At 48.2% G+C, this 16,541-nt stretch overlaps 1 protein-coding gene across 2 annotated transcripts in view; it reads right to left on the bottom strand.

The window, feature by feature from the left end:
- The window catches only part of GFRA1 (GDNF family receptor alpha 1), a gene marked incomplete at both ends in the record, with an annotated part of 199,150 nt that overhangs the window by 38,555 nt on the left and 144,054 nt on the right, over nucleotides 1-16,541 (bottom strand). For both annotated transcript variants that reach the window (XM_082854380.1, XM_082854379.1), the window contains one exon: nucleotides 526-635. In XM_082854380.1, coding sequence (XP_082710506.1) covers nucleotides 526-635 — 110 coding nt within the window. The remainder of the gene's footprint in view (nucleotides 1-525; nucleotides 636-16,541) is intronic.

The following is a 16,541-nucleotide window of genomic DNA, read 5'->3' as shown; positions in this document are numbered from 1 at the left end:
CCTACTTTTTTTTTTTTTTTTTTTTTTGCGGTACGCGGGCCTGTCACCATTGTGGCCTCTCCCGTTGTGGAGCACAGGCTCCGGACGCGCAGGCTCAGCGGCTATGGCTCACGGGCCCAGCCGCTCCGCGGCATGTGGGATCTTCCCGGACCGGGGCATGAACCCGTGTCCCCTGCATCGGCAGGCGAACTCTCAACCACTGCGCCACCAGGGAAGCCCTCCCCCCTACTTTTGTTCTGTGCGGTCAGTTCTCCAACTGAGACGCTTCCCAGGTCTTCACGCTGGCTGCCTTCCAGTTCTTTAATAATCCCTGCTTCCTGCCTTTGCGCATCCATTGCATGCATTTTCCTCCTTTTTCTTCCCCCCTTCTTCAGAGGCGAGTCCTGAAGGACCCAACATCAAAACACCAGCACAGAGCATTCCTAGGAGATTTCTACATCCACGGGGAGCGGCAGGCTACAATGGAAGGAGTCTGAGTATTTGTAAACCGGCATTTTCTCCCATCCCATATCTCCCCAGTCTTACCAATAAGCCCCGAGTAGGCGAGGAGGCAGTCAGCGTAGTTCTCCTTTAGGCAGCTGCTGACAGACCTTGACTCCGGCTGGCAGTTGGTAAAAAAATCCGCCAGGCGAGATCTGCAACAGGAAGAAAGCAGGGGGTGGGGAATGGGCTTTAAAATAGCCTAAGCTTCTGGACAGGCATAACTTTTCTTTACTCCTTCCTTGATAGGCCTTTCTCCACACCAAAAAATACAGAGAACGTGAACTCTTACAATATTAGCATCCTCTCTTATGCGCGCCCCTAACCGTCCCCTCGCCCTCCTGTGTGGGCGCCTTGCAGAGAAGACTTCAGGGCCTATAACTGGAGAAATCTAGATGCTTTGAAGTTTCCATTCAATATTTATTTCTGACTAGACTTATTTGCATCTTTAGGAAATGTGCTTCTCCACACACTCACCGGAGGTCCACACTGGGAAAATATTTACTTTATACAGAAACATGTCCCTGGCATCAAAACAGGATCCTATAGCCCAACTGCTCCTGTAATTACTAGTGGCTTTAAAAATACGTGTATCTTGTCATCTGAGTCATCTTTCAGCCACCACCCCAGGGAGGGGGCAGTGGTTTATTCCAGCCAAGTGATACTGAGGAAGAGCTCGCCTTTCCAGAACTGAAGGGAAAGGCAAAAGGGACAGGGTGATGCTGGCTCAGGGTGCAATTTCACTGTCTGACTGGGAGTAGGGGGTCCACGGAGCAAAGCGAAGCATCTGTCTGCAGTTTGCTAAGCCTCCAGGGGCCAGCGCAGTCCACCCAGAAGACCTGGGTGGTGGTGAAGGTGCAGAAGTGAAGACAGGGCCGTAGACAACACCAGTCTGGGGAGGAAAAGGGCTCTTTGTGGCCAGCTGGCTCTTTTTCAGTCTAAAGGGGATATTGTTGCAGAAATCCTGAATGAAAGCTGGGGCACCTCTGAGGTCATCCGAGCAGACCACAGCTCTGTTTCTATGTGAATAACACAATGGACTTCAAGAGAATTTAAATTATCTGATAATTACGGGACACAATGGACGTTTGTCTTAGCTTTCTTCCCTTCAGCTCACCCGAGTTGCCAGCCAACATACCCAGAGCTGTTTTTACTTCTATCCACCCAAGAAACTGTATTTACTTAGCATCCTTAATGATATAAGCAAGCTTGCCTGGGTGGAGCTGAACAAGGGAGGATGTCTGGAGAACACAGAGGTTTGTAAAAGGCCTGTAGGATGCACATTCCGTTTCCCTTTCCTACAACTTTAACTGGAAGGGGATTAAAAAGCCTGATGAAATGATCTAAGTTCACAGCACACTGAAAAGGATGGTTCGTATGGGATTGGTCTCTCCTTGAACCCTTGTAAACAAGGCGTGTCTGAGCTTCCCTACCTGTGCCAATCTGTACATCCCGTATGTCGTGTGCCTGGTTCCATCACGGTGACTCCCCGGGGCAGGTGTTGAAGCTCTGCTTTATTTTCTTTGCACAGCACCTGACACTCCTCAGACAGGCCCTTTAGAACGCTTCCCAAGCAGGGCCATGTGCTGAAGCTAAGTGGCTTGGCAAACTCCTCCAGATGAGGCTTGTACGTATGCCTGTGTACGTGCCTAGATCTCTCCCGCGGTCTAAGCCTAGTTGGTGTTTTCTGACTCTAACTGAACACACTGAAAGGCATAAAACCTGTCCATTTTCTGTAGCCTGGTTAAAGGATTTATCTTTCAGAGGAAATTCCTAAAGGTGACTCAGGCTTACTCAACTGGCACCGATGGCATCCAGCTTGGATTGAGTGTTAATTTCAGAAGAGTTTCCCGGGCCATGAAAGTTAATGATCTCATGGCATTGGGCTACTAACTTTGCAAAGGCCAACTGTGGTTCAGGCAGCTGCGACTCCAGTTCTGCACACAACCTGATCAGCTCTCTGACCTGGCAGCCCCGCGCTCCCAGCTGCCCCGCAGAGACGGTCGAAGGGTCGCACTGTCTCCGAGTCTCCTGTTTCTCGTAGCCTCTTGAGCAGACTATTAACTGAACAGCACCGTGATGCGGAATACTATCCTCCAGCGCAAGGCTAATGCCACCAGATGCATTTTACTTAACAACCTCAGAACGGACTCACAATTGGACTCTGGAATGAAAGGCTAATTGAGTCAGTCTGCTGCAGAGAACATCACCCTGATTGGGAGGATAAAACTAGATATACTGCTCTGAGCATCACCCCAGACAGGTTGGTTTTGGAGAGAAGATTGTCAGCACAGATCCCAGTCCTAAGACAAAACCAAGCCAGTGGACAGCAAGAGTTTCAAAATAATCATGAGCACATGCAGCACAGCTAAAGCACGAACATTTCCCTGTTTCCTTCACCTCTGACCCACCTCCCCTGCCATTTATACTTGGAGACAGGATGGCCACTTTCTGTGATTCACATTTTACAGATAGAAAAACTGACGTCAGAAGAAGTTTATACAGTGGTTCCTGGAGTCAGCTCATTACGGGCAGACTGGTACCTTTTCACGAATTTTGCGAGTTGGTTAACATCACAGTGGTAGCTTGAAAGTGGCCTTGGTGGGAATATTTACACAATGGTAATCAGCAAGTGCTACAAGTCAGGGTCTTGCGCTGTTCTTGGAGAACCAGTTGCTACATATTTACTGGCACAGTGCTCTTTAAAAGCCAGCATGATGTAGTCAATCGCAGAGACGAAGGATGTGTCGGGTCTTGGGAGTTGAGTCCCAGCTCTTCCAGGACAGGCTTCCTCTCCCTTTGTGTCAAATGGCATGTGAAATGGTGTCGTAAATTAACCTCCAGTCTCCAGTATTTTCCAAAGAGAGAAAACAGTCCTCCCCAAAGATCCTCACATCCCAGCAGCACAGTCCTCTGAAATCTCTCAAAGCAACGTGTGCAAATGATTACATGTATTGACAAAGGCTCTGACTTCCTGCCCGTTCCATTCACTGAATGACGGGTCAAGTGCTTGTGATAATAACGATGAATAAGTTCCCTGTCCCTGAACTCAAATAACCTGCCATCTAGAAGCTAAGAGAAACAAGTAAAAAGATTATAATACTACAGTGGCTAGCTCTTGATAAAAGGTAAGAAAAGCTGCTAATAAAAATAACACAACGTGAGTGAAGTATTTAGTATATATTAGGTATGCCTTCATACACTTTATATTTTCCCCTGACAACTCTAATAAGGTAAGGGCTATTACTTCGTTTTCCTAATTTTACAGAGGGGGAAACCACAGCCTGAGAGGCTGTAATATTGAGACTGAGACTTGGAGGATAGCTAGGATCCTTCAGGAAAAGGTGGAAGAGGGTACTCCGGGCAGAAGGAAGCAGTATGTGATAAAGTAACCATATTCTTAATAATTACGGAGTGTTTCTACCTGCCAGGCACTGATCTAAGTGTCTGGCATGTATTCACGTATTCAATTTTCACAACAACCTTAGTAGGGGATACTATCAGCCCCATTTAACAGATGGAGATACTGAGGGAAAGAGAGGTTAAGTAACTCCTTCCAGGTTGTAGAGCTCTGTGCCGGAGCTGGAGGACATTCTCAACCACTACACCTAACACATGCATCATCCAGAAAATTGTCAGTCGATCACTTGAGATGGTGGGACCATGGGAGGCAAATGGCTGAGTGACAGAGATGGTGCTGGCAAGATCACCAAGGGCCTTGAATGACCTAAGAGTTTGGATTTTATCCTGAAAGCAGTGGGAGTCACAGAAGGATTTTAAACAGAGAAGTAACATGAGCAGATCTGCAGAGGAGGAAGACTCTTGGGTGTCTCAGTTATTAAGCAAAGATTTGCTTGAGACCTCTTCTGTGTCCCCCCTGCTCTAACAGCGATGAGAAAAGCAGGATCAGGAAACTGGCCAAAGGCAGGAGGGACAATGGTGTTGGAGGCTGCAGCCAGCGGAGAATTGAGGGCCAGAAGGGGAGGAGGGAAGGAGGATGCCCTGAACGGTGGGTGTTGCTAGAATGAAGGTCAAGACTGCAAAAAGGAGGGGGCAGAATCAGGGTGTGAACAGCTCAGTAGACAGTGGTGCCGTGGAATGTGGAGGGGGACCCAGGAGAGGACAGTCTGCAAGGAAGACAGTGAGGTGGGCTGTGGGCGTGCTAAGGTCATGGCGCCTTGGGAGTCAAGCGTCTAGTAGGTTGTGCGAGCCCCAGACCTTCATCTGTCCAGTAGCCAACCAGCCCCAGCATCCCAGGACTGCCCCCTGCACACGACCTCCTGCCCACCCTGGGTTAAGAATCACGCCGTAACCTTTTTCAGTGGCTTCCTCCGCCTGGGCTGCAGTGATGCAAACGAGAAAGCTTACATGGCCAGTGTGGGATTAACAAAGAAATTCCACAACTGCATTTCTTCTGGAGACATGAAATCTCCATGACGACAGCAGTGATGAACCTGATTGTTTTTCTCTAAGAAAATGAATAGGCACTAAAGTAGAAATGTATCTCCCTGCGAAAGAGAAATTTCCCACCCTTAAAGGGAAGGAAAAGGCCGGCAAATGCCAAGTTGGCCTTAGGAAATCTGCTGAAGAGAAAACAGTGGTTTATGCAGAAAATATCATATTAAAGGAAGCATGCTGTTGACTGGAAATAGAAAAATGATTATAATGATAAAATCTAGGCGCGTCTTAAACAGCAGATGGTCTTTTGACAGTGGGGGGAAAATCATTTACCTACTTTTTCTGTTACCATTTTTAGGAAAATAGTGTCATGGCGAACAGGTAAAAAACATACTAGGGATGCCCAGTTTCACTCATCGTGGATTATTCTAATCCTTTAAATGTTTTTTTTTTTTTTTTTCCCCAGGGAAAATCCCATACTTGGACACAAGCTGTGTGGTTGCTGGAATGGAGACCTGGACAAAGAATTGTGAGATCCTGAAAGAGATCCAGGCTCTGACACTAATAAGCCAGAGTTCCTGAACACGATGCTTGACTACTTAGCTCTTGGATTTCCCTTCCACTTCAGAAAGACAGTCTATTGGACACTTGAAGCTACTTGTGGGAAAAAAATCCACTTGTTTCTGAAGCATTCTTATTTTCCTCCATGATCCCGTTCCACCATTACACATGATTTAGTGCCAAGGCATTTGGTTTCCTTTGAATACAGATACCAGATCTTTTTAGTGGATCCCCTCGTCTCCCATGCGAGAAAGCTGAGGGCCAAAGAGGTTAAGGTCCTGTTCACTGTCACATGGTAAGTGGTGGCAGAGGGGCCTTCACTGGAAGAGGAATCGCCAACTGCCTGTAACAGCCCTGGAAGGAGAGAGTGAGGAGGGTGCTGGACTTTACCCTGGGATTGAATTAAAGTCGTCAAGTGTCTAATTGCTCTGTGCCTCCCACCGTCTGACCAGCTTTTCTTCAGAGCCTTCTTCCTAAGGTTCCACTGATTTCACAGCCTCAGTGAGTGCCTTGCCTGCAATGCTGGGGCTCAGGAGGGGCCAGAGGGTGCAGACAGACGCTGCCCAAGAGGGTGGTGAGTTTCTCATTGAATGAGGCTCCCCTTTCTTAAGGAGTCTTTGGGACAACACCACTGCCCATACAGGACTGCAAGACTTGCCGATCCACTAGCAACTCAAACTTGGAACAGGATCCATTGATTAATCTGCTCAGGTAAGAAATCACTGGCATTTTTCTCTGAATCCAACGTGAATATTAGGGCTTTAAAGTCTTGGTTTTCAACTCAAGCCATTTAGTTTCTGAAAGCTTTCTCAATGGGTCAGTTAGAGGAGCCCCAAAATGACAGGCCTGGGAGTGACACGCATCTGTTTCTAATCCCAGCCCTACCTTCCATGGTTAAATATCTTAGTAAGGTATTTAACATCTCCAATCCTCAGTTTTTTCACCTGGAAAATGGGGCCAATGGTATCTAGAGGTGCCGTAAATGGTTGCTGTGACACCTAAGTGACAATTATATAAAGCACCTCGCTCAGAACCTGAAATACATGTTGCCCAATACATTTTTACTTCACACCCCTTCATCTTTTCTCCCCAATTTCTGGTCCATTCTAATGTGAAGCCCTTGCAACAAAAACATCTAGCAAGCTCGACACAGAGAAACATATATCTTTATCTTCTGCTGGCCCTTATATTACATACAGACAGACCTCAGAGACATTGCGGGTTCGGTTTCAGACCACTGCAATAAAGTGGATATTGCTTTAAAGCAAGTCACATGAAATTTTTGGTTTCCCGGAGCGTAAAAAAGTTATGCTTCACTAAACCACAGTCCATTAAGTGAGCAATAGCATTATGCCTAAAAAAATGTATGTACCTTAATTAAAAATACCTTATTGCTAAAAATGCCAAAACAAGTGCAATAATAACATCACAGATCACAATAACAAATACAGCAATAATTTAAAAGTTTTAAATATTACAAGGATTACCAAAATGTGACACAGGGACACAAAGTGAGCAAATACTGTTGGAAAAATGGTGCTGATAGACTTGCTCAATGCAGGGTTGTCGCAAACCTTCAATTTGTACAAAACACAGTTTCTGCAAAGTGCAATAAAATGAAGTATGTATTTAGAACAGGTTAATCTGTGTAACTGAGGGCTGTAAGTCTGACCAAAACAAATTTGATGAGTCCGAAGCCAGGAATCCTGAGGTGTTACTTAAAACCTCTCAAGTCATATGAGTTTATAGAATAAAAGCATTTTAAAAAAAGCTACGTTTTCCCAGGCATTTATAGGGGGAAAAACATATTTTTTTAAATGACTCAATATCAGTAAGTTTGTTAATACTGCTAATGTTTTATGCAGAATAAAATCAATTAGAAAAACATGCTGCCCAAATCAGCCCTGGGATGACAAAGCAAGAGCACTGGAATAGTAATTTTCTGGAACAGCGACACAAAACAGATTCTTCCTCTTTCTGTTTTTAGAAAATTACCTTAGCCCTGCTTCTCCGGCAGCCTACTGGAGAGCACATCTGGAAAGCATCCTTCAGCAAATCAGAGCCTACGTTAAACATATTTTGCAGGAGGTGTCTTCTTGCTTTGCTGTTTCCCACTTTGGACTGTACATTCTGGCTTCCCAAAGCAGAGGCCCAGTGTTTGCCAGGGGCAGGCTGTGAAGCTGGGGGGCTCGGGCTGCTCTTCAGAAAATCAGGTCCTCCCGCTGCCTGGGAGCAAATGTGACCTCTCTGGAGCACCGGCCCTGGGGCAGGTTTGCACGCCCCAGGCACAGATGCTCAAAGCTCCACTGTGTTCCTCAGTCCCTTAATGTGGGTCCCCACTCCTGGCGGCATGATGAAAGCCTCAGCCAACGATGTGCTTCTTGGTGACTTAGCCAGACCGTGGCCACAAGTTGTTGGGAAATAGAGCCGTGAGGTCCTAGAAGCCCTCAAGACTTGCCTAATGCTTTTGTTTCCTGGGACAGGAAGGCCCCTGTGACCAAGGCGAAATCAATGCGTGTTCCCCCCAGATCCCTGCTCAGCCTCATCCAGATTCTTAGGGAGGTTGCAGCCCATTTAACCAAATGCCCCACACCTGTGCCCCTCCCCCTGGGGAGTCCCTGCTCATCTGGCTCCTTGGCAGCTCCCGGTTTAGCACGTGGGTCACAGGAGGCTGCGGTCACTGTCCTCTGAGCTTGACCCACAGGAAGATGGAATGCAGGTGGAGCCACGCCTCAGTTTAGCCCATGTGTCCTGCTTGGGGTCTATCTCTAAGGGTGAGGGCTCAATGAAAGCAAGTTGCAGGGCAGAGATGCGATGCCTCCTTAGCCTTTCTGATCACATCAAACTGCAGCAGCCCCGCCCCCCCCCCCCCACCACCACCACCACGAAGGGAAGCCCAGGTCAGCATCAGATCAATCTCAGCATCCCTCAGGAAGTCACCTTGCATGAACACTGACAGCCATCAATCAACATCTGCAGAGCAGCTGATACAGCTTGACAACTAACCTCTACGTGGCAAATCTGGAAAGCAAGTTATGGTAGTTGGCAACGGAATCCATCCCTACCTAGCAGAGGCTCTCTGCAGCGCCTGATGGGATGCCCCAGAGCTGCCCTTCAGCTGGGACTCCTCCCTTCCCCTCCCTCAGCAAATTTCTCCAATGCACACACTGATGGCCACACTCTAAGCAGACTGTAAGTCATCATGGGAGCACAGACACATTGCGAACAACCCTATGCTTCGTGGCCAAGTCAAATAAGTTGTTTTGTATTATCTGTGCTACAGCACGTCTCTAGCGCAGAAAATGTAGCTTTGGTGGTACTTGCTTTTACAGGAAGAAACTGAGGGAGAAGAGAAATAGGGGGTTTTTCTGGGTGATGAAATTATCATTAAGCTTTCAGGTATCCAACGGCTGTCTGTGACAAAGATGCTAAAACTCTTTGAGTAAATCGTATCCAATAAGTTTTCTATATTTCTGCAGGGAATCTTTAGTAATCAGTTTTGTGACTTTTGGCCATGAGGAGGAAAAGAAATAGAAATCTAGATGTTCAACCAATCCTTCGCCAGTAGAACCACACCTTAAAACTCCAGACCAACACCTTGTGAATTTACTTCATGTAGAATTGTGCAGGTACCTCCACCTTCAGGAGTGAATTACAGAAGTTGCCTTACATTCATCCTGAAATCTAAGAAGCTCGAAGTCAACTGCTCAGGTACCCAGGGCAGGAAAGGTCACCCACCATGCTTCCATTTACTTATGCCCACTCTTGCTTCAGAAAAAATTTTGAGATGAATTCAAATGTAGCTTTGATGCAACAGAATAAATGTAAAAATTAGAGAGGGTATTTGGGGCCAAAGAAAGGTAAGACAGAGGTAGAGGTGCAGTCAGTACAAAATGCACACATACACCTGGCTAGCTGAAAGCTAAGTACTTGGCTCTGTGCTTTCTAGAAACCACTGGGAAGAGGAGGGAAGTAACTAGTTCCACAATTCGTGATATACCGAAAATCAGAAACAAGATAGATTCTCAGAAGAAAATCTACTGTGGGAGGCCGAACAATGACCCATGAAGGTGTGTACACTCTAGGCCCTGGAACCTGAGACCTAAGGCTATGTCACCTGACATGGTAATAGCACCTTTGCAGATGTGATTAAAGTTGTGGGCCTTGAGGGGGGTAGATTATCCTGCACTATCCAGGTGGGCCCAATGTAATCCCAAGGGTCCTTAAAAGTGGAAGCGGGAGACAGATAAGGAGGTGAGAGCAATACAATGGGAGAAAGACTGGACCAGCTTTTGCTGATTTGGAAGATGGAGGGAGGGGCCATGAGCCAAGGAATGAGGGCAAAAGACAATAAAGTATATTTGCCCCTAAAGCTTCTGGAAGGAACTCAGCCCTGCGGATGCCTTGAGTTCAGCTCAGTGGGATTGGGGCAGTACTCCTGACTCCCAGAACTGGAAGAGAATATGTCTGTGTCACTTAAAGCCACCACGTTTGTGGTAATTTGTTACAGCAGCAACAGAAAATGAAAACACTATGAAACGGCAGTAAAGGTTTTGCAGATGGAATCTGAAAATGGGCCAGGACTTAAATTTCAATTCAACCATTTACTAACCATGACATTTTGGGCACGTTCCTTAACTTTTCTGAAGCTTAATTTACTCTGGTAGAATGACAGGAAGTCCTTCCAATGGTTCCTGAAGGATTATGTACGTGTACCTGGCACCTAGCACCTGTTTACAACTGTTCCAGATTCCTAGATGAGGACAGAGCTCATCAGTGCTGTTGTTTCCTGTTCTGCTCTGACCTTGAGACCTCTATGAAGCCCTAGGGTAGAGATGACCACACTGGTATTTCCCTTAGAATCCATCTGCTAATAACTTGACAGATGAAATGCTTTTGTCCTGCAGTCACTAATTCACCTATTCAAGGTCTGTATGTGCTCAATAATCCCACGATTAACATCGGGCTTACACCTTCCATTAGGACCGAAGAGAGATTTCTCCTGTGAGTCCTCTACATCTTCAAGCAGAAAAATGAGTTTTACAGGACAATGGACTCAAACCCACGGAAAAACAGTTCAAGGCAATTCTCCAGGTCACTACATATGATCCCTATACGATGTCCTCTGCTGGCCTGGCTGGCATCAGGCCTGTGTAAATTGAAGGAGGTGCTGTCTGCAGCCTCAGAAGCAAATGTCAAACCATGATGTTTATAGCTAGAGAAATTGAACTCTAATTACTTCAGGGAAACACAGGTAAATTCTAGAAATTATCCCAAATGCTGCCTGGCCTCCTTCAGTCAAACCTTGCTTCTTCAAGCGTTCCCAGAAGATGAAAAATTAAAATTACACAGGCTCTCTTGACTTTACTAATTTGCAAAACTCCCCCCTTTGCCCCTACCCTCAAAGGACAGCCCTGTGGTACCTGAGCCCCAAGCTTCAAGCTCTGCTCAGCCGAATATTAATTTATCTTCCACACATTGAAGGAGCCTAGTTTCTGTGCCCTGGGAGGGGGGATGGGGATGGCGGGAGACACATGGATGTCTGAATGGTAACAGCCTGCACTTGCACAAACAGACTTCAAGCAGAAACATATGAAAAGAAGATCTCCTATTAATCCTTAATAGGGTTTCAGACTTCCTAAGGAAAATTACGTTCAATAGTAAATACACACTAGGTCATTTTTCTTCCAGGCAAGTTGTTTTAAGGTCAACAGAGACTTTGAGCTCAGCAAATAACTAGTCCCTAATATCTTCCTTCCTAGATAGGGCATCGCTCGGGAGATGGAATTGTGGTGTTACGTGTCAAAAGAATAAATCACTTATTCCACTGCTATTAGATGATAATTCCCCCCTTTTTTCAGAAAATCCATACTCTTGGTAGTGATCCATTCTCATGTTTAACATCCTCTTGTCAACAGTACGCTTCCACCCCACTCCATACCCCATTGCACCCCACCATCCCAGTTTCTACATTTTACCTAAAGCTCTCAGCTGCATTTAAAACTACATTCCTCCTTTTTTTTCCCTGTAGGGCAGAGCAGCTGTTTTCCATGGCTCGCATAAGCCATTTTCTAATAAACTGTCCCCTCAACCACTCCACTCAAACAGGGCTTATTTTGACCCATTCACAGTGAACTCAAGGGTCTCCTCTGAGCCCTCCCACCAATCCCCTCCCTGGCTCTGAGCTCCACGGAGGGCGTGGCTTTGGCCTTTCGGCCCACACCTCCCCTCCAACACTTTCTTTTTCACATCTTCACTTTGATGATACACTGCTTGCACCATAAGAAGGTGAGCACCTGGGATTATGCCTGGCACAAAGCAGATGTTCAGAAAATATGTGTTGAATGAGTGAGTGAATAAATGAATGAATGAATCCAGTGCCACACACTATGGCTCCAATCACCTAGAGACCAATACTCATCATGGACATCTTGGCGTTACAGTTGGGCACAGGTGAACAGAAACAGCAGCCCCCGTCTACTTCCTCCAGACACTGCACTAACAGCTATGTTCGTCTAGAGCCGGTCACTGTGCCTGACGCTTCATAAGCCTGGGTCACTTCATACCCAATAACCTGACCAGCCAGGTTAGTCTTATTTTACAGTGGAGGACCCTGGGGTTCAGAAAAGCCAACATCCAGCCAAAATCACGGAGCTGGTAAGAGTTAGAGCCCGATTTTGAAAAGAAGACCACAGACTCTCCAGCTCACGCTCACCCCCGCAGCAATGAAAGAATTGATGCTCCGTCTTTTAATTTTAGTTCTGGGGCATTTGCCGCCATTTTGCTGTGAACCGTGCACACAAGAAGCCGAAATCTGATTTAGGGGGATATAAGGGATCTTTACTGGGCCCAATAAAGTGTAATGACAGAATCAGTGGGCATTCTTTTGGTTTAATAGTGCTTGCAGCTTAAAAGCATAAAAAAAATAATATCTGTTGTTACTGTTCAGTAAGGCCCAAATGCAATCCTACGACACAGCCGTGTTCATCTCGGCCCAGGCTGGGCATCCCACCTCCCCAGGCTGTGTACACCGTCACCCCTCATCAAGAAGTGAGGGGGGCAAAAAGTGGGGCTCCCCAGACCCACAGGGAGAAGCCAGCAGCCCCTCAAGCACCCTTTCCTGGCTGCAGGGACCGCTCCTAAGGCTGGGGACAGGAGGCACCAGGCAGGAGCTGGCCTGGCCAGGATCATCTCCTTGAGTGCCTTCCCACTGTGCCCGGCACCCATCGGCCCACATGTGGGCCCCTTCCCGGAGCTGATGGGTGCCGGGCACAGTGGGAAAGGGAGTGAGCCCTGAAGTCAGACCAGGGGTTCCAATCCCAAGAGCCCCTGCTGCTGTTTCAGCTCTGCATTTCCCCAAGTATGAAACACAAGCACCAACAGCAGGGCTGTGGGCGGATTAAGGCCCAGAACCCAGTGCCTGGCACAGAGTTCAGTGCTCAAGGAAGGGCCGATATGAGTGTTGCCATTACTACTCTCAGGGTGCTTTCAACACCGGCCTTATCTCTCCAATCATAGCTTTGTGAGGCAGGTAATGGGGCAGGTAATGTCTCTCCTCCTTCACACGAAGGGGCAGGTGTACGGGAATCAAGTGCCAAGGAGGGTCACAACTTCAGCTGGGCTCTGGAGGCACCTGAGGCCAGCACACCCTGCCCCAATGTGGACAAGGACACTAAGCCTGGCTCCCTCAAGAGGGCGCTCTCCCACGCAGCCTGGAATAGAGTCCCGTGCACAGGCAGTATTTTGTGGCACCTCTTGTATACCCAGAAAACACCCCTTCCTGCTTCCTCTGAGCCGAGGGATGTTGGGGAGCAGCCTAGAGAGAGCCCCGGGCCTGAGGCTTGTGGAGTGGACTCGTAAAGGTGCCTCGGCATCCAGTCGCCCGGGACCAAGGGTGCTGACCTCCAACTTGGTCATCCAGCACCTAGCTCAGTGTCTGGAGCACTGGGTTCAACAAGGACACCAACCTTCCAAGGACCAGGGTCACTAAGCACCTACAATGCAAGATGCTGTGGGGGGGGCTTCCCTGGTGGCGCAGGGGTTGGGAGTCCGCCTGCCGATGCAGAGGACACGGGTTCGTGCCCCGGTCCGGGAGGATCCCACATGCTGCAGAGCGGCTGGGCCCGTAGGCCATGGCCGCTGAGCCTGAGCGTCCGGAGCCTGTGCTCCGCAACGGGAGAGGCCGCAACAGTGAGAGGCCCCCGTACCACAAAAAAACAAACAAACAACAAAACAAAACAAAACAAAAAAACAAGATGCCGTGTGTGAAGCAGTGGCTGTAGCAGGACAAGGACAAAGATGGAGATACAGCCCCGTTGGGACACTGCATCTGACCTCCCACCAGCTGCACCCACCACCTGCCCTCTCCTGTGACCAGCAATGCGCTAGGAGTGAAACAGCCTCTGCATGTGTATTTGTGCAGGTCAAGGCTCACGGTGATCTTGGCTCACGGGATCACAGCACTTTTGAATCTTGAACGTCCGTGTGTGGTTGAGTAACCCGCGTCACAGCCCCACCATAGGCGCTGCCCGTCCCACACTCCCTCCTGAGAACCGAAGATGCTTCCACTTGGAAAAAGTGACAAGAAAAGCAGAGTAAAGCATGTCAGCTTTCCTTATTTGAATAGCTCAGGTCAAAGATTGCTCCGAAGGTCATTTTAGGAGGAGGATTTCTATTCAAATAATTGCTTTAAAACACTGCTTTGCTTTGCATTTTTTTCCAGCATAACTCAGACAAATGAATTCCAATCTCAGGCCAAGCTCAGCCTATGGACAACAGGCTGTCTACTTCCTCTGCACACTGAGGGCGAGGTTCCGCCCGGCAGTGGGGCCGGTAAATAGATACATGCTGGTCACGGCTCAGCAGCCTCTGTTTCTGAGGAGCTACCACCTGGGCAGACCTTAGAGTCCTTCACAGTGGAGCCCACAGCCCTCCCAACAGAGCCCGACCTTAGTGCAGCCGAGAAACTGCCCAGGTGTTTTCTTCTCCCCTTCCCCAACCTGGGCTAACAGTCACCTCAGTCACAGCTGTGAGGCCTCTCCTAGGTCCCCTGCTGAGTCTCAGTGCCCCACAGGGCCCACCTGGCTGCTCACTCCTCATCCTCAGCTTGCAGACCCCTCGAGCAGGGCGAAGCTCATCAGCCTAGGTCATCACCTGGTCAACATACCTTAAGGCGGTGGGTTTCCAGGTGTGGACCCCAGACCAGCAGCAGCATCACTGGGACTGATCTAGAAATGCAAATTATCCAGCCCCACCCGGACCTCATAGATCAGAAACTGATCTTGACTGCAGGCTAAAATTGGAGAACCACTGCCCTGGAGCAACGGCACCTGGGAGAAGTCCGGAAGCCCCTCTTCCAGGAGGTGTGCGCATACACTCCATGTTGACGCCCTGGGCCCTGCAAAGCCCCCGGCACTCCAGTCCTGCTGAGCCAGTGAATGGACCAACCACCCACCAGAACGCTGAGCAGAAAACTTTCTCAAACCATATCTGTAGCTAAAAATGTTTCACCTCGATTTTTTTTTTTTTTTTTTTTTTTTTTTGCGGTACGCGGGCCTCTCACTGTTGTGGCCTCTCCCGTTGCGGAGCACAGGCTCCGGACGCGCAGGCTCAGCGGCCATGGCTCACGGGCCCAGCCGCCCCGTGGCATGTGGGATCTTCCCGGACCGGGGCACGAACCCGTGTCCCCCGCATCGACAGGCGGACTCTCAACCGCTGCGCCACCAGGGAAGCCCTCAACTCGAATTTTTGAACTTGGAACATGGAAGAGGCATTTCCCATTTGCTTTGGTCTACTTCCACAGAACGGTTTTCTAGCATGACAATATCAAGATCCTTTGCTGGAGTGAACATCCACAGAGAGATGACATTTTCTCTCCCCAGCCCCCATCCTAAGAAGTTTAAGGCTGTTAGATGGAGCCAGCTAACCGTCCAATAGGAATTCCAACTGCTGGATGCTCACAGAACTCTCCATGCTTCCCGGCATTTCCGATTCTAAGGGTTATCCCAGGCCCGAGGTCACTACAATGCTTTAGTTTCCGCCATGGCAAATGATGATGGAGTGGGGAGAGCAGAGAGGGGCTGCACCTGAGATGGCCCACATTCCAAGGACCAGACATTTACCTTTGACACTCTGACCAAGCCCCTACCACCGAGTCTTGGGCACAAAGTGCTTTTACAAGTCATTACAGAGTGCTGCCTGACTGAGCTGAATACGAGGCTGAAATGCTTTGTTGAGCTAGAAATCAGAAGGAAGGTGTTGTCAGGAGGGCATCTCTCAGGGCAGGAAACCAAGCTGAGCCAGACCCCTTTGCCACACAGGCCCAGAGTGACAGCCGATGGGAAGCTCAGCAGCTTTCTGGTTACTGGTACCCATTTCCAACTGGAAGGGCTATGCCCCGGCTCCCATCCCCACCTCCCCCAGCCTCACCATCCTGACATACTGGAGTGAACAGGTTGGGCACGAGGCAGCCACACACCCACCCAGACTGTCTTAGTTCCAGGAGGCCACGGAGACGCTTGTGCACACACGTCTTCCAGCCCAAGATGATTCTGGTCCTACGGCAGCAGTTCTCAAAGAGAGGTCTGGGGACCCTGGCAATCTCAGAGAACCTTTTAGGGTCTTGAGGTCAAAACTATCTTCCCAGCCATACTAAGTTCTGATTTATCTTTCTAACTCTCAGGCTCTCAAGAGAGTACCATGGAGTTTTTCCAGAGGCCACGTGACGTGGGATACTGCAAAAGTCTGAGGCAGGTAGAAGAAGCAAGGCGTCTTCTGGTCCGACATTAGATTTGTAAAAGTGTAAAATGATGTCATGCTTCTCCCTAAATTTTTTTGTTCTGGAAAAGGTAATGATTTTTTAAAATAAAACTATGTTCTGTTATTTATGGTAACATGTAACGGGCATCTCAGTGTTATTTTTAAATGAAGTGATAAATACGTAAACACTTCTTCAGCTTTGATTCCCAGTATGGTAAGTATAGATAGACTTAGCCCACAGATGCAAAAGCCCTTTGGGATCCTCAGTAATTTTGACAATACAAAGGAGTTCTGAAACTGAAAGGTTTGAAAAGTACTGTTCTAAACAGAAGTGAAATACTTTT

Source organism: Leucopleurus acutus (genome assembly GCF_964270905.1).
Source record: "Leucopleurus acutus genome assembly, chromosome: 14".
Classification (NCBI taxonomy): Eukaryota; Metazoa; Chordata; class Mammalia; order Artiodactyla; family Delphinidae; genus Leucopleurus; species Leucopleurus acutus.
The sequence above is the reverse complement of the archived record's forward strand: the minus strand, read 5'-3'. Positions and strand labels throughout refer to the sequence as shown.